The sequence below is a fragment of the Pelophylax lessonae genome (assembly GCF_965119305.1).
Source record: "Pelophylax lessonae genome assembly, chromosome: 5".
Classification (NCBI taxonomy): Eukaryota; Metazoa; Chordata; class Amphibia; order Anura; family Ranidae; genus Pelophylax; species Pelophylax lessonae.
Window position 1 is genome coordinate 328,376,490 of NC_138772.1, and position 24,703 is coordinate 328,401,192.

Consider the following 24,703-nt stretch of genomic DNA (forward strand, 5'->3'; position numbering starts at 1 on the left):
CTTCATGTTTAGTGCCTTGATGTTGACTTGATGTTGTCACTGTAAATATCACTATTTTACCAACTTGTGGATGAAATGTATCATTCTTTACCTAGGAAATATGTGAACATTCAATAACAAAAAAAAAACACATGATAGAATGTATCCTTGATAACTAAGTAACATATAAAATGCTTTTTTCTTTCGGCACCTTAAAAAGATAGCTGACATCTGATGTTTTTCTGTTCTCTACCACTAGGTGACAATGACTTCCAGGAGGAGATATATTCAGAATATGAAAGAGGTCCTCATAATAGATACCCTTCAGTAGATGACTATTTAATTACTGGAACAGATGTTCCATCTAATGAAGTTACATTTTCTGGCTACTATCCAGATACTCAGCTTGTAACAGAAGAATCAGAACCTTATCCTTCTCCTACAGAGTCATATTTTGCAGCAAGAGATGTTACTACAATTACAACAAGGCTTCCATATCACCGCCAGACTACTCCAAGGGCAAATGAAGATATTCTCTCAGCACCTGATGTTTCCTTCCAGGATGAAGGTATCTATATTCATTTCTGATTTCTTTTTTTTTTTCAGTTGGCAATTTTTTTTTTTTTTAAACACTTTTTTCTTGTAATAAAGTTGAAGCTGAGTTGAACAAAGACAAACTTGATTCTTTTTTTAAAGAAAAACTGTATTGATTTAGCATATGACAAGTCAAGAACAGACATTGTGTTTGGATAATGACCATTACCACATAACACACCAATGTACACTTTGTGATTTTATTAACTGTACAAAGAAATATACAATAATTTAGATACTATTATTGTAATATCTTGTAGAGACAATTTTATTGCAGAAATAATTAATGTGCCTGATAAACAAAACCAAACCATTTTTTTTAGTATGTAGGTAGAATGTAGCTTGCAAGGACTGCACTGCACTGTGTGCCCTAGAAACATTATTACGTTCTCTAGCATTTCTAGCTATTACAAATTCTCATTACTGCTCCTTAAATTATACTGTAAAGTGCAGTTCTCACTCCATCTTCACAGGCTATGCTCCAAGATGCAGATGTTCATGCAGATAAGCACCAAAAGTCCTCAATATTGTGTGTGGTGGTTTTCCACTTTTTGAAAAGAAAGGTTGGGTTACCTGCATGTCGGTCACTATTTTGTGTTGGTACATGTTCAAGGACAGGTAGATACCCCATCCGAATAATGGTGTATGGCCTACCTAATACAATCCCTTACATATTCATCTTTTCTGCCATTTTTTGTAGCTACAAATTTGATAGAAGAATTTCGAGTGGGCAGCATATCTGGAGTTCGGATGATAACAGGAACACAAAACAATCTGAAGGCATATCAGTTTGGAACAAGAGCTCATGTAACAAGACAGTCAAGGTATCAGTGCTTTTTTTTTCATTGTAATGAAGAATACTTGTGAATGCCTGTTTTTCGTTTTTGTTTACACAATCTTCCATTTGCTTTTCACTGAGGTTGAGGTACCTCATAAACTTTTGGTTCTTTGGAATACAAGTCGTTTTTACTTTTTGATGAATGTCCCGAGTAGGTTCATGGACTCAATTTTATACTGCTTAATTTTTCTTTATAATTTTGAATTATAATTATTACAAATGTAATTAAAAGCACAGGCAATTAACACCAGAAGGTTACTGTAGAATTGTGCAGAAGAATTTATAGCATATTTACTTTGTCCATCAGTGCACAGTCACTTATGTTTTAATGAAAACCATTTAGGACTAGAATTATGCATGAATTGGCCCTGTCACCCACCTACTTAAAATGCACGACTTCCAAATAGAAGAGCAAAAATCAAAAGGAGCAAATACTGCAGGGCAAATTCAAATTAAAAGTCTATTTTTTTTCCTCATGAGTGACATGAAAAGTCAATACTAATGACCACCTAAAATTCTCTCTGTGACATGTTTTGCCCACAATTGGGGCTTAATCATAAAGGAAACCGGGAGAGGCAGGAACATATTCACATTGATCCTATTATTGTGCTATGCAGTTGTTTGCATTTACTTGGATTTTAGGTATTTAAAGTTGGATCTGCTTAGCACATTCTTAAGGATCAGTGGATAAATGTTCCTGCCTCATCCTGTCTTCTTTATGATTAAGCCCAAGTTTTGGGCAAAACACATCAGAGACAGAGGATCCCAGGTGGGAATTAGTATAGACCTTTCATGCTATTCATGGCAATAAAATTGACATTTAAGCTGAATTTGGCATTCTTGCAAATTCTTGTGACAATGAGCTTGGGAGCTGTACCAGTACCTATGGTGATTGATTAAAAGTAAGGGCTTAGAGCGGTATTACTGACATTTTTTTTGCAAATAACAGAGCCCTATTGTTTTTTACGTTCCTATTAACCATACAACTCCGGTATATTGTTGTGCATTGTCTGGTGTTGGGAGAACCCCAAATGCTGGTCTTCATGTAAATTCTGACTTCCTAAGTCAGTGTTAGGTTTAGACATTGGAAAGAAGTAAGACATTTTACATCCTTCATTAGCAAACTTGCAAAGTTATAACAGTTTAAATGACTAGCTATCCTAAACTTCCTAATTTCTAAGTACCCTTAAAATTATGCGTGTTTGATTTCAATACAGGTTGTTATTCCCATATGGTGTACCCCAAGAGTTCACCCTAACCTCCACCATTAGAATAAAGGATAGGACATCTGAAGATGTATGGAACCTGTTTGACCTGGAATCTAAGAATGGACTTGAGCAGTTTAGGCTTCGGCTGTATGGGGAAATGAATGCAGTAGATGTGTACAATGTAGCTGCAGCTGGACGGGATAAGGTAACAACGTTTGAGAATGTGGAGAAGCTGTTCGATGGCAAATGGCACAAGCTGTCTTTGAGTGTTCGAAGAGATCAGCTCACTTTGTATGTGGACTGTCAGCAAGTTGGTTCTTCTCCTGTGAACCTGTATGGTTCCCTAAAGACAGATGGAATCAGTACCCTGGCTCGCAGGATAAAGGATGATACCACAGCTAATGTAAGTTATGATATGTTTAAAATCTCTGACACTTTTTAGTCAGCTGATAATAAGCTAAGGAGAAATGATGATCAAGGTCTAACCCCCCCTCACACCTGTACTTAGACAATATACTGTACATTTTCCAAATGTATCTCTGATAAGTAGGCTGCAACAACATAAAGGAATATAGAAATATATTTAATTTCATGTCTGAAACTTTACAAATCAGCTTGACACTAATCATTGTTAGGGCATCCAATAATATATATACATTTTGACTAGAGTTCGAACATTGCATGAACTGGGATTGATTTAATATAGGCAAATAGGCTGTTCACGTTGCAAGGGAATTTTACTAAGAGCTAGTAAATGTGGTAAAATTTCATTTTGCAAAGAATACTGTCTCCTGTAGGTAAATTAAAAAACAGTATTTTTGCTTGCACATGATTGGATGATCAAAATCAGCAGACCCTCACCTCATTCACTAGGCTCTGGGGCAAATTCCCTTGCAGAGTTAACAGTCTATTTGCCCTTAGCCCCTTTGCACTGGCACCTCCCAGCACTTTAAGAGGTTTCAGATGCCGGGAGGTAGGGCGGGGTTTATGATCATGTGACTGCCGTGATTGGCTGTGATGGCGATTGGGAGCTTTCCGTTAACCGCAGGTAACTGCGCCGAGAGCTCGCAGGACGCCCACTTTTGGCACAGCTGTGTCTGCAAATTGGTACACAAATATGTGGCTGCTCAATGCTGAGGCCCACCTGACGCAAATTTGCATACTGTCGGTGCCCAGGTTTTAGTAAATCAACCCACAGAAGACACTTGCTGTGTACTTTGTGTATTTTATATTATTGTTCTTACAGTTAAATAATGTGTAAAATATACCTGACATGGGATAAAGGACACCTAAAATTAGGTGAATTTCTACTTGAACTTTATATTGTCATTTGTTTGTCAATTTGCTGAACATTCTAATCCTATACTTTAATGGGAAACTCTATTTTCACAGAAAAAAATATAGCAAATAAAAACAATATTAAAATAGCATAAACAATTTCTACACAAGCCATATTGTAATTTAATGTTCTGAAAAATTACCTTTCCTTTTTAATCTTTAGATGCTGTAAGATTCTGTGAAATTCAATAGACTTCTTCAGAAATGTTATTTGTTGTTTGTGTGATTGGCTCACCGATTTTCCTAGAAGTCTGCACTAACATTCAAGTCAAACTTTAAGCATCGTTTGCAATAGAAATATAAATTTGGTGAGATACTCCCAATGGGTTAATTACTTCTAAAGGGATGCAGACCCCGCCTCTTTCCTCATTAGAACATTCCTAGTGATTTATAACGAAAAAGTCACTCCCATTCAGATTCACTCTGCACACAACATACAGCATTTTCTTCAGAACAGAAACCAATAGAAATCTAAAACAAAGTTGGTAAAATCCATGCAACACCATGTAATCACCCAAAGGATAAATTTGTTAAATTACTTGCGCCACTGGAATATCCAATGTGGATAAAGTTGTTAAATATATAGAAAGGGAAGCTGCTAGTTCAAAACAATGGGTAATTGTTGGGAATGTAGGTGGATAGTAAACTGCGCTAACCCTATAGTGGAGGATAGGAAATCCTACCACTTGTAATGGTTATGTGGCAAGAGTATATTTTACCATGCAAGGTGTATATAACAACGTGTCAAGGTGTTTCTACCTTGTGCTGTGTGAAAAAATAAAATTGAATCATATTTAAAGAATTGTACCATCAATATACTCAAAATATTATTAAGGTGCAATAAAAATCAGCAGTAAAGTGCCACAAATGATTACAAATGCCTTCATAAAATGTATAGTGCAAAGGTGCTAATATTAGTTACTCAATAAATAAATCAATTATTAAGGTGCAAGATAAACCAGCAAAAATATAGTGCAATGTAATCCAACAATAATGACTTCCGATGACGTAATTTCTATGATGAAACGCGTTAAGTTGCAACGCACGCTGCCTCGATCTGGGCCCTCACTTGAACCGCACGCCGTCTTCCCACTTCCGGGTAAAGCGCGAGTTACACAAGCAAACATTAGGAACAGCCGTGAGGCACCCCAGTCTGCAAAGGGCACCAGTCTATTTTACCCAGCGAGTGTATTTTTGTTATTTGCGTGACTCTTGCCACATAACCATTACAAGTGGTAGGATTTCCTATCCTCCATTATAGGGTTAGCGCAGTTTACTATCCACCTACAATCACCCAAAGGGTATGTTTTTTTTTTCTCTCAACAAACAGACTACTCTTTAAAAGGAATATCATTTTTTTATGTATAGGTGTTTATATATTATGTTGAGGGCTAAAAAGAAAAAGTAAATACAGTACATTTTCTACTTATATCCAGAAAAAGATGAAGTTTAGGCAGTGGTGTACCTAGTGTATTTGGCATCCAGGGCCAATCATTTCTCAACACTCCCCCCCCTAAACTTGCACAAATAAAAAATAATTATAGTAATCAAGTAGGCCATTTTGTGGTGTGACGAGTGATGGAGATGGGAGAGGTTTAAAAGGTCATGGTTTAAAAGGACCTTAGCCCACTATATACACAGCACACATATGCTGCAGTACTTGTACCTACATCTTCAGGAGTGCTTCACATGAAGAGTGCAGGGCTCAGAAGTGGGTAAAGCACAGGCCACTGCACCTCAGTACAGACCCCTGCCTTTACCAACCCCCTCAGAACAGACACCCTCAGTACATACACCCCCAGTGGAGAGCTCCTTCTTCTTACCAGATGTTTAATGCGAGGGAAGTCCCCTCGACTGTGTCATGTGACCAGAGCTGACGAGAAGCCTCCCCTGGCTCTCAACTACTGCTGTGAGACAGTCAGAAACAGGGCTGCAGTGCTATTGGTATCATAGGCACTACAGCTCCAAAAGTGGCTGTTAAAAAGCAGACCTGAATAGCAGGGACATCAGATTACATACTCTGTTAAATTTCTCAAGGAGTAGAGATATACACCCCATACTTTTATTAAAAAGTTTTTACATCACTAAGTCTTTTCTCTTAAGTCCTCTGACAGACGCAGCTCTGTAAGGTTTCTTCACTAATGGGTTATGTTCGCCCTCTTCAAGAGTATCCTGAAGAGGGCGCACATTAGCCATTCGTGAAGAAACATTGAAAGCTGCGTCTGTCAGAGGCCTCTGAGAAAAGGATTTTACGGTAAGTTCTTACAAAATCCAATTTTCTCTTACGTCTTGTGACAGATGCAACTTTCAATGTTTCTTCATGAATGGGTAATGAGCGCCCTCTTCAGGATAATCCTGAAGAGGGCGCACATAGCCCATTAGTGAAGAAACCTTCCAGAGCTGCGTCTGTAAGAGCACTCAGGGAAAACAATTTTACGGTAAGTTCTTACAAAAATTCTATTTTCTTTACCACTGTAATCATGCTACACTGTGAGTTCAAGTTACACAAAGTGCTGAATGACTAAGGGAGTACAGTCATGCACCCAGTATTCGTTTATTTAAAGTTTTTATTTCATAAAGTCTTTTTTTTTCACACTTTAATAATGCTGCAATTTCCTAGGCCAAACACTACAGTACTTGGCTTTTGCATAGATTTCATAAAACGTCCAGGCCTTCACCCAGCATTTTGCATACTAAATTAAAGTTGAGGAAATGATGGGTGGAGGACAAACTCTAATGAGATCTCTGTTCTTTAACTGTGTAGGCTCCCATTCCTGGTTTTACCACCCTAATCTAATAAGTGTTTCTAACAAGAATGATACATGGACAATAAATTAAAATAGGAGGGTGGTTGGAGGGATTTACTTACACTGGGGCAGACACAACAATCTGGAGCAGCTGTGCATAGCAATCAATCAGCTCCTGGCTTTCATTTTCAAAGCTTAACTGAACAAACAGAAGCTAGAGGCTGATTGGTTGCCACGCAGAGCTGTTCCAGATTCAGTCTTAGTAAATTTCCCCCTCTATGTATCACATTTTACATTCTTCTTTAAGATGTAATTATAAGAACACCACAAGATTTCCACTGGTCATATAATTATGGTTTTCTGGTGTAGGTTGACATCCAGCAACTTGAACTTTCAGCAGATGCAGGAAGGGCCAGTGATACCTTATGTTGTGAATTGACTGATGTGGTAAGTATTATGGAGATCCTGGACAATCATTTTTTGGTTCATATTTAAAAATCTGTATCTAGCTAAATTAAAATTGTGAGACCGTGACCATGGAGCTGGGGTTTCAGGATTCACCCTCAGTACAACCTAGTATGATGCCAGAACAATTCAGGTCAGTACTGTTCAATGAACATAGTTATCTCTAAAAGTAAGGTAGTAAGGTAAAGGTAATGATTAGAAGTGAGCTCAAAATATAATCTAGACCAGAGAATCCTTCAGATGATGTTATAATAAATTATTGTCAAAGATAGAATGCTAAGTGGTATCCAGATTTATACCTATGAATTTCAAGAAATGGGAGCAGTTTGATTAATTTAACTGGATACAGAATGTTTTTCTCCATATCAAGCCTCCTATTTGTAAGAATAGGCTGATGTACAAGGATGGTAATGGATGAATACATTGTTCTCTATTCACCAATAAATACAATTTACTAAAAATAGGGTATTTTATCTTGTCCATGATACTTTCTCATAAAAATGTATCCTCCTCAAAATGATGTTGCTTCATAAGCTATATTACACCATTACTTTAATCATGTATTAATGGTACTGTACATAAATGATGTTGTAAGTTAGAAAATACTTCTGTTTCTTAGTATATTACTTTATATTACTATATTACTATTATATTACTTTATTCAACATACAATAATGAAAACACAAAGCTCCTGATAAAATGGTTTTAGGAAAAGTTGTGTTGAAAATATTAACTATTGATCTCTTTTTGTTTTTTTTATTAATGCAGAAAGATGAGCGGGTAAGTACTCAAATTAATGCATATTCATAGCTAACAAACTCTTATTACTTTGGTTATCATTTTAAGCAATATTTATTCACAATTGTTCTCCCTTTCTTTCTTTTTTTTACAAATCAAGTGTGCAGATTTGGGTGAGAATGCCATAGCAATCAGTTGCAACTGTCTGCCTGGTGAAATTGGTTTCCCCGGATTTCCTGGTTCCAAGGTAAGCAAAGTCTATCATACTGGAACGTTGCTTTTTTTTATATTGCAGAAAGCATTAGCATATTTTAACGAGTGACAACCAATCAATGTTTGCTAGGTAGATGGTTTATATAGAAAAAATATACTATGTATATTAGCACGCCAAAGAGGTTGTTTCAGAAACCTGGTATGAATAAATAATGTGTAAATAAATAAATTCTGTGATTAATAAATTAATAGCAGCTGCTATATAAAGTGCGGGTGCCAGTGATGAAAGAAAAGTAATCACATTAGTGATACCTATAGCGCTTGCTGTTTTCTCCCTAGTGGAAATTCATAAATTACACTAATTGCTAAAAATACAATGCCCAAAATAAATAAATCAAATACACTGATAAATATAAATAGTGTATAAATTAATTAATAAATTAATAAACCACTCATAAATAAATGTCCATCCAGTGTATGGTGATAAATTGATCAATTAATAAAAATAAGTCCAAACACAACTTGGGTGACTAAAGTGCTGGTGCTTCTTCCTTGACTTCTTTGGTGCTTCCTTCACCGTGAAAAATAAATGAAATGCCCACTCACCAGATACTGTGGGTCCTATATGTCTTACGACATTAGAACCAACCGTGCTTAGTAGAAGATCCTTTCCAGGTTCGGATTTCCTCTCCCTGGGTGTAGACAGCCACTCCGGTTAGACTTCCACCATAGGATTTGTCTCCTCCAACCACGATCCAATTCATAGGATGTGCTTCCCCTGTAAATCACCTCCAATCACAAGCCGTGATGGGGGAATAAACGGATAGTGTGGTATTGTTTTTCCAATAAATTTATTTCACACACCCCGCACACTTCAACGGTACAAATCCATAAAAAATTCCAATAGGTGAGTACAATCAGGTTTCATGCACATCCAAGGTCCAAATTTGCAGCAAAAGGTGAGGCAAACCATGATCAATCCAAGCAGTGACAAACAAACGGACAGGACCGTCATACACGTGAGCTCAGGCAGTGGAGAGCGGTAGTTCCGGCTTGCGTTCCACTCGAGCACGTATGACGTCACGACGTGCGTTCCACCTAACGCGTTTCGTCATTGGTTAGACGTCTTCAGAGGTGGAGTCACACGTCTAGCCCAGATCTTATATGCCGGAGCTGCCGCTCTGCACTCCGCCCATCTCCGCCCATAGGCTCTACCCGGAAACTGGAAGTGACTCCGTGTCCCCGCAATGTTATTGTACTTAACAAGCCATGAAAAAATATCTATGCGAAACTCAAGTTTTTTTTAAAAAACATTCTCCCCTAGCTTAATAGCGGTTAGCTCTCATAACATGTGTTAATACTATATGCTATATTTATTGGAAATTATGTACATATGTAAATAGTTTAATGCTTTCTCAATAATAAATAACTCTTTATTAAATGAAGTTTTTTAAAATTATTTAGGGTGGCGTTACTATACAATTTTATATTGTTTACATCTTAAAAATCTTTATTTTTAATATATTAATATAAAAATTAATTTTATTAAAACCAATTTTTATTATTAAAAATAATTACTATTTTCAAAATACGTGGATTTACAAAAACACTTTTACTGATATTATATATTTCTGTATTAAATGTTTAAAATTGGTTTATAAACTGATTTCTCATTGGTTCCAACATTACCGTATATCTTGGTTTTTTTGTGTTATGTTAAAAAGACCCTGTCCCCTTTTTCCCCTTGAAATATTATACATGTTTTGTTTGATTTTGTGCCCTATTACTATGATCTCCAATGGCCCCATAGACCTCTCCCTCTATCCGGACAAAAACACCATAGAAATATTACTAGGTATTTCCATGAGAAACCTTGTACACAGTTCTGCTGCAGATGCTGGAAAAATAACAACATTTAATAGCTTTTCAAGCAAAATCCTGCCCTCAACTATCAGTTCAACAGTCTCACGCTGTACACTCCTGTATGGTACCTTGGGGCTGGAAAATAGGCTTTTGTGATCTTGCTCCAGGAGCTGCAGGAGAGGGCTATGATGTGTCCTAAAGGAATTGGAAACTACAGCTGACCTATCAACTCTCTTTGGAGTGGTTGAATTCCCTAGAATGGCACATTGAAGACAATGAAAAAGCTTTTATGACAATATAAAATGGTGCATGTAAGCTTATAAATTATTTTATCTGTGCTTTTAACCAGGGAACTTTCACCCCCTTCCTGCCCAGACCAATTTTCAGCTTTCAGTGCTCTCACACTTTGAATGACAATTACTCAGTCATGCAACACTGTACCCAAACAAATTTTTTTTACATTTTTTTTCCAAACTAATCGAGCTTTCTTTTGGTGGTATTTAACCACTTAAGCCCCAGAGGATTTGGCTGCTTAAAGACCAGGCCCTATTTTGCAATTCGTCACTGCGTAACTTTAATGGACAATTGCGTGGTCGTGCAACGTTGTACCCAAATGACCTTTTTTTCCCCACAAACAGAGCTTTCTTTTGGTGGTATTTGATCACCTGTGTGATTTTTATTTTTTGCACTATAAATTAAAAAAGAGTGACAGTTTTGAAAAAAAAAACAATATTTTTCACATTTTTTATATGGAATTCTCAAAAAAAATGTAAAAATCAAAATTTTTTAACATTTTAGGCCAATTTGTTTTCTGCCACATATTTTTGGTAAAAAAAATCGCAATAAGCGTATTTTGATTGGTTTGCGCAAAAGTTATTGCGTTTACTAACTACGGGAAAGATTTATGTCCTTTTTATTGTTTTTTTTTTTAAACTAGTAATAGCGGCGATCTGCGATTTTTTTTGCGGGACTGCGACATTGTGGCGGACAGATCAGACCCCTGACTTACATTTTTGACACTTTTGGGGGTACCAGTGACATTTTTACAGTAATCAGTGCTATAAATATGCACTGTTACTGTAAAAATGACACTGGCAGGGAAGGGGTTAACTTTATTGGTGATCAATGGGTTAAATGTGTCCCTAGGGGCGTGATTCTAACTGTCAAGGGGTGTGGCTTGTTAGATCATAACAGAGACATGCGATCCTACATAGCTGTCATGATCTAAGGGAGAATGACAGACAGCTGTGTTTACATCAGCTGTCTGCCTTTCTCCCTCTCCTGAGCGAGATCGCGAGTGACCGGCGGACATTGGTTAGTTAGCGAACGAGCGGGGCTGGCGGCGCGTGCTCGCCCCCTACAGGCTCGTGGGCGAGTGACATACCCATACGTCACTTTGCCCAGGAGGGGCTGACCGCCGCCATATAGTCGTGCGGCGGTCGGCAAGTGGTTAATCACCACCACTTATTTTTTCGCGATAAAGGTAAAAAAGTGCGAACATTTAAAAAAAAAAACACTTCTTTTTTTAGCTTCTATTGTAAAATTTTGCAAATAAGTAATTTTTGTTCAAAAATTTGGGCCAAAATTTATACTGCTACATATCTTTGGTAAAAAAAAAAACAAAACAAATTAGAGGATATTACTTAGTCTGTGTGAAAGTTATAGAGTCTACAAGGTATGGTGCCAATCATTGAAAATGTATCACACCTAATCACACCTGATGTACTGATGGCCTATTCAATTTCTTGAGGCCCTGAAATGTCAGGACAGTACAAATACCCCCCAAATGTCTCCTTTTTGGAAAGTAGACAGTCCAAGGTATTTGGTAAGAGGCATGGTGAGTTTTTTTCCTACAATTCTGGGGAAAATGAAGAAATACATATTTTTTTTTTACTCAAAATTGTTATAATATCCAGTAATTTCTCACACACAGTATATGCATACTTGTAAATGTACCCCAAAATACATTTTGCTACTCCTCCTGAGTATGGCAATACCACATGTGTGAGATTATTACGCAACTTGGCCACATACAGAGGTCCAACATTCAGGGAGCACCTTCAGGCGTTCTAGGAGCATAAATTACACATATAATTTCATTACTACCTATCACACTTTTGAAGGCCTTGGAGCACCAGGACAATGGAAACACCCACAAAATGACCCCATTTGGGAAAGCAAACACCCCAACGTATATTCCATTAAGCATGGGCTGCAGATAGGTACTCAGGTACTCTAAAGGGCTGCAGATAGGTACTTGGGTACTCTGATGGGCTGTATAACAGAAAGAGAGGTGCGGCACATCCAGAGTAGTAAAAAATCCTTGGTTTATTGGTATTCCATACTCACAGGCTTAAAACACGACACACAGGAGAACCACAATGTTCATCAGACGCGTTTCAGACAAAAGTGCTTATTCATTGCTCTGATGGGCTGGAGACAGGTACTTGGGGACTCTGATGGGCTGCAGATAGGTACTTGTGTACTCTGATGGGCTGGACATGGGTACTCTAATGGGCTGGAGACAGGTACTCGAGTACTCTGATAGGCTGCAGATAGGTACTCGGGTACTCTGATGGGCTGCAGATAGATACTTTGGTATTCTGGGATGGAGACAGGTACTCGGGTACTCTGATGGTCTGCAGATAGGTACTCGGGTACTCTGGGCTGGAGACAGGTACATGGGTACTCTGATGGGTTGGAGACAGGCACTCGGGTACTCTGGGCTGGAGTACTCTGATGGTCTGAAGATAGGTACTCTGCAGGGATGCAGATAGGTACTCGGGTACTCTGATGGGCTGGAGACAGGTACTCGGGTACTCTGGGCTGGAGACAGGTACTCGGGTACTCTGATGGGCTGTGGACAGGTAATCGGGTACTCTTGGCTTGTGACAGGTATTCGGGTACTCTGATGGGCTGTAGATAGGTACTCGGGTGCTCTGAGCTGGAGACAGGTACTCGGGTACCCTGATGGGCTGGATAAAGGTACTCGGGTACCCCGATGGGCTGGAGACAGGTACTCGGGTACTCTGGGCTAGAGACAGGTACTCAAGTACTCTGGTGGGCTGGAGTACTCTGGACTGGAGACAGGTACTCGGGTACTCTGGACTGGAGACAGGTACTCAGTTACTCTGGGCTGAAAACAGGTACTCTGATGGGCTGGTGACAGGTAGTCGGGTACTCTGATGGACTGGTAACAGGTACTCGGGTACTCTGATGGGCTGGTGACAGGTAGTCTTATTGACTGTGACAGGTACTCGGGTACTCTAAGGGGTTGTGACAGATACTCTGATGGGTTGTGACAAGTACTTTGATGGGCTGGTGACAGTTACTCTGATGGGCTTTGACAGGTACTCTGATGGGCTGTGACAAGTACTTTAATGGGCTGGTGACAGGTACTCTGATGGACTGTGACAGATACACTGATGGGCTGTGACAGATACACTGATGGGCTAGTGACAGGTACTCTGATGGGCTGTGACAAGTACTTTGATGGGCTGTGACAAGTACTTTGATGGGCTGGTGACAGGTACTTTGATGGGCTGGTGACAGGTACTCTGATGGGCTGTGACAGGTACTCTGATGGGCTGTGACAGGTACTCTGATGGGCTGTGACAGGTACTCTTTATTACTGAGCAATCTGTGTGTGTTTTATTATGCACTGTAATCGGTAACTGCCTGTTACCGCAATCTCCTCCTCACACTGGATTAGTGTGTGAGGAGGAGAACTCAATAACAGGCAGTTACCGAGTTTGTTGATGTTTGTGCCCGGCTGTGATTGGACACGTCTCATCCCTGATCGCCGTGTGCCACTTTCTGTTTGTCTATAACAATAAATCCCAATAAAATGGAGGGGCGTGGCCTGGCGCAGCATGTAAGAGGACGTGTGTGAGAGGAGCTCCGCCGGACCGATATCCTTTACCGCTAATCCTGTAGCCCTCCGGGCACGATAATCCTCCCTTCACCTCCCACACACCCGCGGCACCGACCTCCGCATGTCTCCGCCGAAGAAAGGCTCTGAAGCTGCGGCAAAACTAGCTGCATTCCGGAGGCTGGAGAAGGAGGCCCCGATCCAAGATGGCGCCGGCCCGTCGCTCGTGGTGGAGGAGCCTGAGAGCCCTGCTACATCCAAGGTATTGGAAGCGATTGCCACTTGCCAGACCATGCTGACAACTAAAATCGAGGAGGTGAATGTAGATATATCATTGATGCGTCAGGATATGCAGAAGCTAAGGGACAGAGTTGGTGAGGCTGAACACAGAATTAGCGAGGTGGAAGACTCCCTCCCCCCATTGCAAAGCTCCTCAGACAGGCTGCAGCAACAAGTACACCTTATCCTTCAAAAACAAGATGACATGGAGAATAGGCTGCGCCGCTGTAACCTGCGGTTCATTGGCCTCCCGGAGGGCTCTGAAGGTGCAGACCCCTCATCCTATTTGGAACAATTGCTCACTCAGACATATGGCAGAGAATCCTTCTCACCCACTTTTGTTGTGGAACGTGCACATCGCCTTTCAGGGCGTCCCCCCCCTCAGGGTGCACCCCCCCGCACATTCATCGCTAAATTCCTGAACTATCGGGACAGGGATGCCATATTACGCCTGGCCAGAGTTAAGGGGAACATTCCATTTGGAAATCACAAAGTAGCGATTTTCCCCGACTTCTCTGCTGAGGTCCAGAGGCGCCGCAAGAGCTTTTTGGAGGTCAAACGCAGGCTGCGTATCAAGAATATCAAATACTCTATGTTGTACCCGGCCCGTCTTAGAGTGGAGGGTGAGGACCGAGCCCACTTCTTTGAGGATCCGGAAGCCGCCATCTCCTGGTTAGAAGGACTGGAAGCTAGAGCCTGACCACCTTGCCCTGGCGACTTCATGATACTTTCTCCCTGATTGCCTATGCCTTTCACTGCTGCAGAGGTGGAGGGGGTTTTGTAGATCCTGCGGAACTCAAGACTTTGCATCCCCCTTCCCCCCCCTCCCCCCTCATTTCCCTGAACTGCTGCTCATGTGTTTGACCGGCGGAGCGTCCTAGCTCCACAGATGGAACTGACTTTTCTGTTCTCTTCCTATGGATTTCCACCTGCCCATAGGCTTTGCTACCCAGCGATACACCTGTTGGTTTTCGCCCCCTACACCCGCTCAGGCGTGTGTTTGTGCCCAACTCCCCTGTTGCCCCTTGCGACTTCTGTTGGACCTGGGCCCCCGGGCCCCCTTGCTTATCCTAGTTGTATTTTGCTGTATTTTTGCTGACTATCCTGGGGGTCCCTGGCCTCCTGATTTTGCTCTTTACCAGTCGCATGTGGGCCTGTTCTGGTTGAGGCGCTTGTTTGGGAACATGCCCGCACAAGTTGGGGTTGGTGCAGGGCAGGGAGGGGGGATTGGGGTATTACCATTGTTTACAGTTTATATTTGGTACAATCTCTATACTGTTTCTGTTCTATGCACATTGACTTCAAGTAATAACTGCCTGCTCTTTTGCTGCCGTTTATTAATGCTAGTGTATGACCGTGGAATTGTTAGTTCTGTGGCCTTATTGCCTGAGATCCTGGGAGCCTCCGCTCCACGCTCCGTATTACCCCTGCCATGGCCGCATTGAAATTGTTGACGTGGAATGTCAGGGGTATGCGCGATAAGATTAAACGGACGGCTGTCTTTAATGTTTTACGCCGTGTCCGGGCTGACATTATAGTACTGGTGGAGACACATTTGGAGGGCCGCGTACAGCAGTCTCTCAAACGGCCCTGGGTTGGCTGGGTGCAGCACTCAGCATATAGCTCGCACTCCAGGGGTGTGGCGCTTCTGGTGGCCAAATCGGTACATTTCCAGCTCCTAGGATCTCAGGTTGACCCAATGGGTAGATATGTCTTTCTCAAAACGTCAGTCTATGGGGAATTGATGCTGCTGATGGCTTTCTATGTGCCCCCCCCCTTACTCTACTGTGGTAATAATGGAGGGATTGGCGTTTATGGCACAATGCCCGGGGGCCCCGGTGATCTGGCTGGGCGACTTTAACAATGTGATGGACTCGGGTCTGGATAGATCCGGTGGCGCCTCCCAGGCGCCGCCGGGGTCGTCCCCGACCAGGTTCTCCCGATTGTTGGAGAGCTTTGGTTTGGCCGACTCCTGACGCAGCAAATACCCCGCTCAGCGTGCGTACTCCTGCTTCTCGGCTGCACACCATTCTATGTCACGCATTGATCTGATATTGTTGTCTCGAACCCTGCTCCCCAGGTTACTGGCGGCGGGCTTCGCCCCACGGACTCTGTCTGATCACTGCCCTTTTTGGATACTGTTGTCCTTGCCCTGCAATAGACCTCCCCCGGCCTGGCGCCTGAATCCCGCCTGGCTCCCCTTGGTGTCTGATGGGAACGACATTGAGGGGACCTGGACACAATTCTTCTCTGATAATGAGGGCACTGCCTCCCCGGCTGCGGTGTGGGAGGCATTTAAACTGTTCGCCAGATCCACTATGATTTCCAAAATCAAAGCTGTTAGAGCGCGGGCTGCCGAGGAGATCTCCAGGGCAACGACAAATCTAATTGAAGCTGAACAGGCCTTTATGGCGGACCCGACTCCGACACATGAATCCCAGTATAAATTGACCTCTAAAGTCCTTTCCCAACTTGAATATGAGAAGGCGAAATCTAAGATGTTTTTTCAGAAGCAGAATCTGTTTGCACATGGAGAGCGGGCGGGGAAACTCCTCGCATATTTAGTCCATTGTGAGGATAGGCCCCCGGTAGTTATTACTTTAAAGGATGACCTGGGTAATGAGATCACTGATCCTGCTGCGGTGACACAGTGTTTCCGATCATTTTTTAGTACACTTTACACCTCTAAGGCCCCTGCTGACTGCACTGACATGCATGACTTTCTGGACTCTATTGACTTTCCCACTTTGACATCCGACCAGTTGGCGACCCTCGAGGCACCCATTTCTGTGGAGGAGATTGCAGCAGCCGTGTCCAAGTTCCCTAGATCTAAGGCCCCCGGCCTAGACGGCCTCCCGATTGAGTTCTTCTCCCAATATTCGGAACTCCTTTCTCCTAAATTATTGGCTTTGTTTCAATCCCTGTTCAGAGATGCAGCCCTGCCCCCTTCTATGCGGGAGGCGTTAATTGTGCTCATCCCCAAGCCGGGCAAAGACTTACACGCCCCAGAGTCTTACCGTCCCATCTCTTTGCTCCCAGTAGACACTAAAATCCTTGCGAAAATTTTATCCCTCCGTCTTAACAAGGTGATCCTTTCGCTCATACACTCGGACCAGGCCGGGTTCATGCCTGGGAGGAACACCTCATTTAACCTTCGCCGGTTATTCATGAATCTCCAGGCACAACACGACGGAATGGGTGGCAGGGTGGTGGTCTCCTTGGACACGGCTAAAGCATTCGACTCGGTAGAGTGGCCATTTCTATGGACCTGCCTGGACCGATACGACTTTGGACCTAATTTTATTAAGTGGGTCAAACTTCTATATAGCGCCCCGGTAGCTAGGGTCCTGGCCAACGGCTGGCAGTCGACCGCCTTCCCTTTATCCCGTGGCACTCAACAGGGGTGCCCCATCTCCCCCCTGCTGTATGCCCTGGCCGCGGAACCCCTGACGATGGCCATTAGAGCACATCCCGGGATTCGTGGCCTACGTAGGGGACCGCTGGAGGAGAAAATCAGCATGTATGCTGATGACACTTTGTTGTATTTGGAAGACTCTCGAGAATCCCTGCTCACAGCCCTTTCTTTAATTGAACGGTACGGACGATTCTCCGGTTTTCAGATAAACTGGGATAAGTCACAAATTCTTCCACTTGACGAGAGCCCGCAGGCGATCGCCCCCGCAAACCCGGCCCTACAATGTGTATCCCGCATTAAATACTTAGGGATTCAAGTGACAGCTAGCTCAGCAGATTATGTCCCGGATAACGTTCAACCCTTGTTCCCTCTGCTTAAGGCTAAAATTCAAGTATGGTCCAAATTACCTCTGGGAGTGATGGGTAGAGTCAATTTAATTAAAATGGTTCTCCTTCCCAAAATTCTCTATGCTGTATGGCACTCTCCTATTTATCTGCCACTCAGGCTGTTTAAGCAGATGGAATCACTCCTCAAGACCTTTGTTTGGGGTGCTAACCGGCACAAGATCTCCTGGCGCAAGCTCAAGAATCCTACAAATCTAGGGGGGTTGGCCCTGCCGGATTTTAATCTGTACTATCTGGCAGCTCAGTTGTCCCAGTTCTTTCACATAGATAAAACGGATAGAGAGCGCTTCTTGACCCTGCTCTGCCCTGGGTGGGCTCATCCCCTCGGGGACCCCCTTCTAGTTATCCTTAGGGGCGTCAGGGGCTCGCCGGAGCCCCTGTGCCCCAGATCTCTTCTATATCACTATTGTCGGATCTGGGAGGTGGTAGCGTCCAGGCTTCGGTGCCCTCCATTCCACACATTTACCCCTCTGTGGCATAATAGTACATTGCGTGAGTTCCTCTCCATCCCTGACCTGTCGGTATGGAGTGGGAGGGGTATTCTTCTCCTTAGCCATATCTCCACGACCACTGGTCTACGGTCTTACGAGACCCTGCGAGACCAGTTTGCGCTCCAGGGCCCCATGCACTACAGATACTTACAGCTCTCCCATGCCTATAGATCTCAATTCCCTGACGGCCCTCCTGAGATGGAATCGATTACCACCCTTGACATTGTTAAAAGTACAGAACCCAGTCACCTCATTTCCATGTTCTACTCTGAGCTCCACACACCTTCTTCGACCACTTTAGCTTTTGCACTTAAGACCCGCTGGGAGCGCAGTGTGGGGGCCATGGAGGATGAGGAATGGGAGGATGCCCTGGAGACGTGCCGCAGAGTGTCGCCAAAACTGTCGGATCGCCTAACCCAGACCTTTATATTACACCAGGCTTATCTCACCCCACTTAGACTGTCCAAATATCACCCTGACTTGGTCCCCTCTTGTCCTATGTGCGGAGACCCTGATGCTTCCTTCTTTCATCTACTGTGGAGCTGTCCCCAATTACAGACTCTATGGCAACAGGTAGTCACATTTCTGCATGACAAAATGGGGTCTCCTCTACAACTCTCTCCTAAGGAGTGTCTCCTGGGGGTCTATCCGGATGGAGAGATGCCCAAATCCACTGTCATATTTCTTCAGGAAACCTTGTTTATAGCACGTAAATTGATAGCCAGACGGTGGATGAGACCTACTCCTCCTACTTTAGGATTGTGGATTAAGGAAATTAATAGTGTCATCCCATTTCATAAACTTTTATATAAACATAGGGGGTGCCCTCAGAAGTTCAACAAGATTTGGGACAAATGGGTGCAGTGCCCTGACACGGCTCAGTAGTGAAGTAGGTAACTGCTTTATGCTGACCGTCCCTGTTAAACCAATATTGTTTGCTTGAGTGTTGGGCCGAAAGAAAGTAACTGACTACTGCCTTATTTTTTTTTTTACTATGTCTGTTCTGTTTCTAAGTGTTAATCACTGTGAATATTTGTATTTTTGTACCACTGTGTATTATGAATATGATCGAAGTTTCAATGCACGGTTTATTTTTGTATTGTACCAAAAGTTTCAATAAACCTCACTGTTTTGAAAAAAAAAAATCCCAATAAAATGCTTTTGCATTTTTGGTTTTAACATGACAAAATGTGGAAAATTTCAATGTGGCATGAATACTTTTTCAAGGCAGAGTTTAATATATATATATATATATATATACAGTATATATATATATATATATATATATATATATGTATATATATATATATATTGTAAGGGGTTGGCTCGGTAGCGGGTGTGGGTGACCCCCTGGGAGGGTTCGCTACACAGCGAGACAGCCAAGGAGTGGTTGAAAACAACGGTCTATGGTTTATTCTTCCAATTTGCTGGAAACAAGTGCAAGCATCCAAACAGCATAAATCAAACAAACATAAAATAAACCCTGGCCACTTGCGGCGTCTACCTTCACAACACAGGAACCTACCTATGGTGTCTGTCCCAACCTACTGCTGGGCAGACACTGCTGGTCATACAGCAGAAAACCAATAGTCTATTTGTTTTTCTTTTCACACAGAAAAAGTCAACACCACCTCACCTTCAGAAGTCTCTCAGCTCACTGCTCTCCTTAACGCAAAAAGCCTCAGGATGCAGCAATCAGTAGTCATCCTCTGGATAACTTATAGAGGCCTTAATTGCCTCATTTTGAATAGCTGAAGCTTTCCAATGTCCTTAAACCTTTCTGGCTACCTCCGCAGCCAATACCTGATAGTAATTGGTGAATTGTCTAAACAAGGCAGAAATGTATCTCCCGTCTGTGACAACACCCACAGATTTACCTGACTTCCTGTCACAATATATATGTATATATATATATATATATACATACTGTGTGTGTATATGTATGTGTGTATATATGTATGTGTGTGTGTATGTATATATATATATATATATAGACCTTGGGGAGCCTGGGGCACTTTCGAGGGCCCCTTAACATTTATATGACAAAAAAAAGTGAACTGAAATGAATGATGAACTGCATTTGTTTTAAAACAAAATATGTTTTGTGTTATATGTTTTGTTCAGGTTCTGAAGAAGACACTTGTCTGATTGTTTTTCCAAATGTTATTGACTGTAAGAAACAGATAATATATATATATATATATATATATATGTATATATATATATATATATATATATATATATATATATATATATATATATATACACACAGAAAACATAGGCATTTGGAACTGGCAAATATAACATCACACTATAATATTTTGCCCCTGAAGTCATACTTATCATTACCGTATCCTGACACCCAGTCACTTTGTTATTTTTTTTAAAATAATAAATGAATTTTATATTTAAATATTATAAATACATTTTTATAATACATTTTTATATAAAGGAAGTCTGGGGCCCCCTATGGCAGGGGGGGGGGGGGCTAGGGCCATTGCCCCCTTATAAACCCAGCACTGCCTCTACCTACTGCTCATCTCCACGCCCTTCCTTATGCACAGGCAGAGTGCATAGGAAGTTGTCAGCTTACAAGATTTCTGGTAATATCAACTTTTTTCACTTATAACCCATAATAAAACACTTTAAAAATAAAGTTTAAGTGTTTAACAAAAGCAGTTCAACGTGTTTTTTTTTTTTTTTTTTGCATAACAGGGAGAAAAAGGTGACCAAGGCCCAACAGGCTATACAGGAATCCATGGCCAACAAGTAAGTGGAGGATGACCAACGATTACAAATAAAATTCAACTGCATAATTTTGCATAATAGTGTGTAAATGTGGTAAAGTGGTGCTGTCTGAAAAATGAATAGATCTAAAAATATCAAAAAATAATTTATTAACCTATTACAGTTTTTAATAGGTTTCTCAGTTTTGAGTGGCCAGTGGCAGGATGAGCACGGTTTTGATAATACTCAAAATATATGGAGTGGCGCTAAATCTGTTTCTATATGAAACAAAAAATGAGTGCTCCAATGAACATATAAGAAGTGAATAAACTTATAACATATAGACTGAATAAAAAAACTGTGATAAATAACACTCAAAGTGACCACACTAAGTGGTATGACCATAGTCCAGTGCATAAAAAGACAGTATTATAATATATATTTAAACACATTTCTTAGAGAGAAGTGCTAAAATGCTGCTTCAAAATCAAGTGATATAGAGTTGCTCATGCAGTCCAGTGCTCAATCCAAGAGAACAAACATACTCCACCAATAACTGCAATGGCTGCTCATCTTAATTTAAAAGGTAACATGCATTGGATCAAACACTGGTCTCTATGAAGTGTCTGTCGCTCCGTAGAAGATGGTAATCAATCAGCTCGCACATGAAATAATAATAATCCTCATGGTGTAATATAAACAACCGTTTTTTTTTTAAAAATGATAGAGACTTACAGTTTAAAATCAGTGCATCCAGATGAGTCTAGGAACAGGGGGTCACACACGGGCTGAATGCTTACAAAGCCGAACTTTCAGTCCGGGCCGTGACCGGAAGTGACGTCAGCTGGATCCTCCCTATATGTTATAAGTTTATTTGCTTCTTATATGTTTGTTAGAGCACTCATTTTTTGTTTCATATAGAAACAGATTTAGCGCCACTCCATATATTTTGAATATTACTTTTTATGTATGTGGTGACACTACAATGAATTTCAGCTTTATCCACTGAATACTAGACGATGTTTAGTGTTTAAAAAATATTTTTTATTCACATTTTCTTCTACATTTATTTTTCCTAGTCGTTTCAAACACAGAGTAGCGCATGAGTTATTAACTTTATTTCATATTTGGTAATACTGGTAATTGCCAGACCTGTATAAGATCACACACTTTATGTGCTGATCCAGTGGAACAGTGCAGGCTAGGCTGGCTTTAAATAAAGTTTTATGCCTGGCAAAGAACACCACAAAAGAAAAAAAAAAAAAAACATTGACTAGATTGATCAAGTGCAGACACCATGTGGTGCCTGCAAGTACATTTGCCAGTTCTTATACTAATTCCATTGTCTCAGTTTAGTCCCTTGGATCCTAGGTCTATGCTTTTCATTAACCACTTAAGCTCCGGAAAGGCTTTACCCCCTTAACCTCCCTGGCGGTATGATTCTTTTGGATTTTAGGTGCTGAAAGCGGTACCATTATTTTGCATGTAATTCTTGTGAATGAGCAGCCCAAACCGACTGTATACATTTATTATATATATATATATATATATATATATATATATATATATATATATATATATATAAATATATATATATAATGTATACAGTTGGTTTGGGCTGCTCATTCACAAGAATTACGTATATATATATATATATATATATATATATATATATATATATATATATATATATATATATATATTTATATATACACACACATGTGTATATATATATATATATATATATATATATATATATACGTATATATATGTATATATGTGTATATATATATATATGTATAAATATATATATATATGTATATATATATATATATATATATATATATATATATATATATATATATATATACTGTATATATATATATATATATATATATATATATACATATATTTACATAAAAAGTACAGTAAAACTGCAGGAAAGGGCACTGGGGGGGGGCAATGTAATGTGATTTTTTTTATTTTGAATGATATCAGTGTGTTTGGTGTGTTTTACATTTGAATTTGCCGCCGGTTCCACCCCCCCGGTGGACGTCACGTCGCCGGAGACGGAAGCCGGGGCTCGCAGACGATCGGGAGGAAGCTCCGCCGCCGCATACCGCCCGCATTCTTCGCTGGATCCCAGAGAAAAGGTAAGTAAAACCTCTACCAGGATCCAGCGATCTTCCTAGCGCTACCCCGAGTGTGGCTCGGGGTTACCGCTTTTGGCTCTAAAATCTAACCCTGAGTCACGCTCGGGAATACCGCTAGGAAGGTTAATGACCAGGCCATTTTTTGCGATGCGGCATTGTGTTGTTTTAACTGCCAACTGCGCGGTCATGCGATGCTTTACCCGAATAAACTTGATGTCCTTTTTTCCTCACAAATAGAGCTTTCTTTTGGTGGTATTTGATTACCCCTGCTTTTTTTAAATTTTTTGCACTATTAACAAAAAAAGAACCACAACAATATTTTTTACTTTCTGCTATAAAACATACCCAATGAAAATTTTTAAAAATCTATTTTTTTTATTAATTTAAGCCAATATGTATTCTGCTACATATTTTTGGTAAAAAAGAATCCTAAGAAGTGTATATTGATTAGTTTGAACAAAGGGTATAGTGTCTACAAACTATGGGATAGATTTATGGACTTTTTATTTTTTTTAATTGTTTTTACTAGTAATGGTGGCGATCAGCAATTTTTAGCGGTACTGCGACATTGCAGCGCACAAATCTGACACTAAGTGACACTTTTTGGGGACCAGTGACACCAATACAGTGATCAGTGCTAAAAAAAAATGCACTTTTACTGTATAAATGACACTGGCAGGGAAGAGGTTAACAGCAGGGGTGATCAAGGGGTAAAGTGGGCTCCTAGGGAGTGCTTTCTAACTGTGGGGGGAGTGGATGCCCTAGAGGAAAAGAGAGGTCTGTGTTTCAGCTTAACTGAAACACAATATCTTTCTCTTCTTCTGTGACAGAACGGCGGTCTGCCTTGTTTACATAGGCAGACCACTGTTCTGTCAATCCGCTGAACGATCGGTGGGCCGCCGGACCTGCTGATTGGCTTCTGCTGTGTCCAATCACAGCGGGAGTAGCGCTCCGGCGGCGCGCCCCTGACATTCCCTGCACAAAATCATGTACATGTACGTGATTGTGCGCAGCTGGGTTGCCCTGCCCCAGTATATATGTGGCAAGCGGTCCGGAAGTGGTTAAAACCTTACTGCCGCCCAAGCCAGGATGAAGCTCTACCTAGTGCTCTCCTAGTGCTGTTATTAAACTATAAAATACAAAAGTCTTTACTGCAAAGTGAAGTTCTGCCACTTGACAGTTGAATGACAGTAGGCGAAGCTTAGTAAGTAAGTTGGTGATGTTTGGTGATGTTAAAGTGAGCCTGTGCCAAAACTGTGCACACTAAATTGTTTACATATTATAAACAAGCAGGTATAAGCTTTTTAAAAACAAGCCCTAATTCCCCCTTTAACTATAGGCATTGTGGAATAATTTGTCCTCAAAGGTCAAAACAGAGGC

General features: G+C 41.1%; 1 protein-coding gene across 1 annotated transcript in view; it reads left to right on the forward strand.

Annotated features, from left to right (window-relative positions):
- The window catches only part of LOC309556510 (uncharacterized protein), a gene marked incomplete at its 5' end in the record, with an annotated part of 148,846 nt that overhangs the window by 55,399 nt on the left and 68,744 nt on the right, over positions 1 to 24,703 (forward strand). The window contains 7 exons of the mRNA XM_082258959.1: positions 239 to 547; positions 1,274 to 1,397; positions 2,629 to 3,022; positions 7,074 to 7,151; positions 7,938 to 7,949; positions 8,068 to 8,154; positions 21,159 to 21,212. Of these exons, the coding sequence (XP_082115085.1) occupies positions 239 to 547; positions 1,274 to 1,397; positions 2,629 to 3,022; positions 7,074 to 7,151; positions 7,938 to 7,949; positions 8,068 to 8,154; positions 21,159 to 21,212 (1,058 nt within the window). The remainder of the gene's footprint in view (positions 1 to 238; positions 548 to 1,273; positions 1,398 to 2,628; positions 3,023 to 7,073; positions 7,152 to 7,937; positions 7,950 to 8,067; positions 8,155 to 21,158; positions 21,213 to 24,703) is intronic.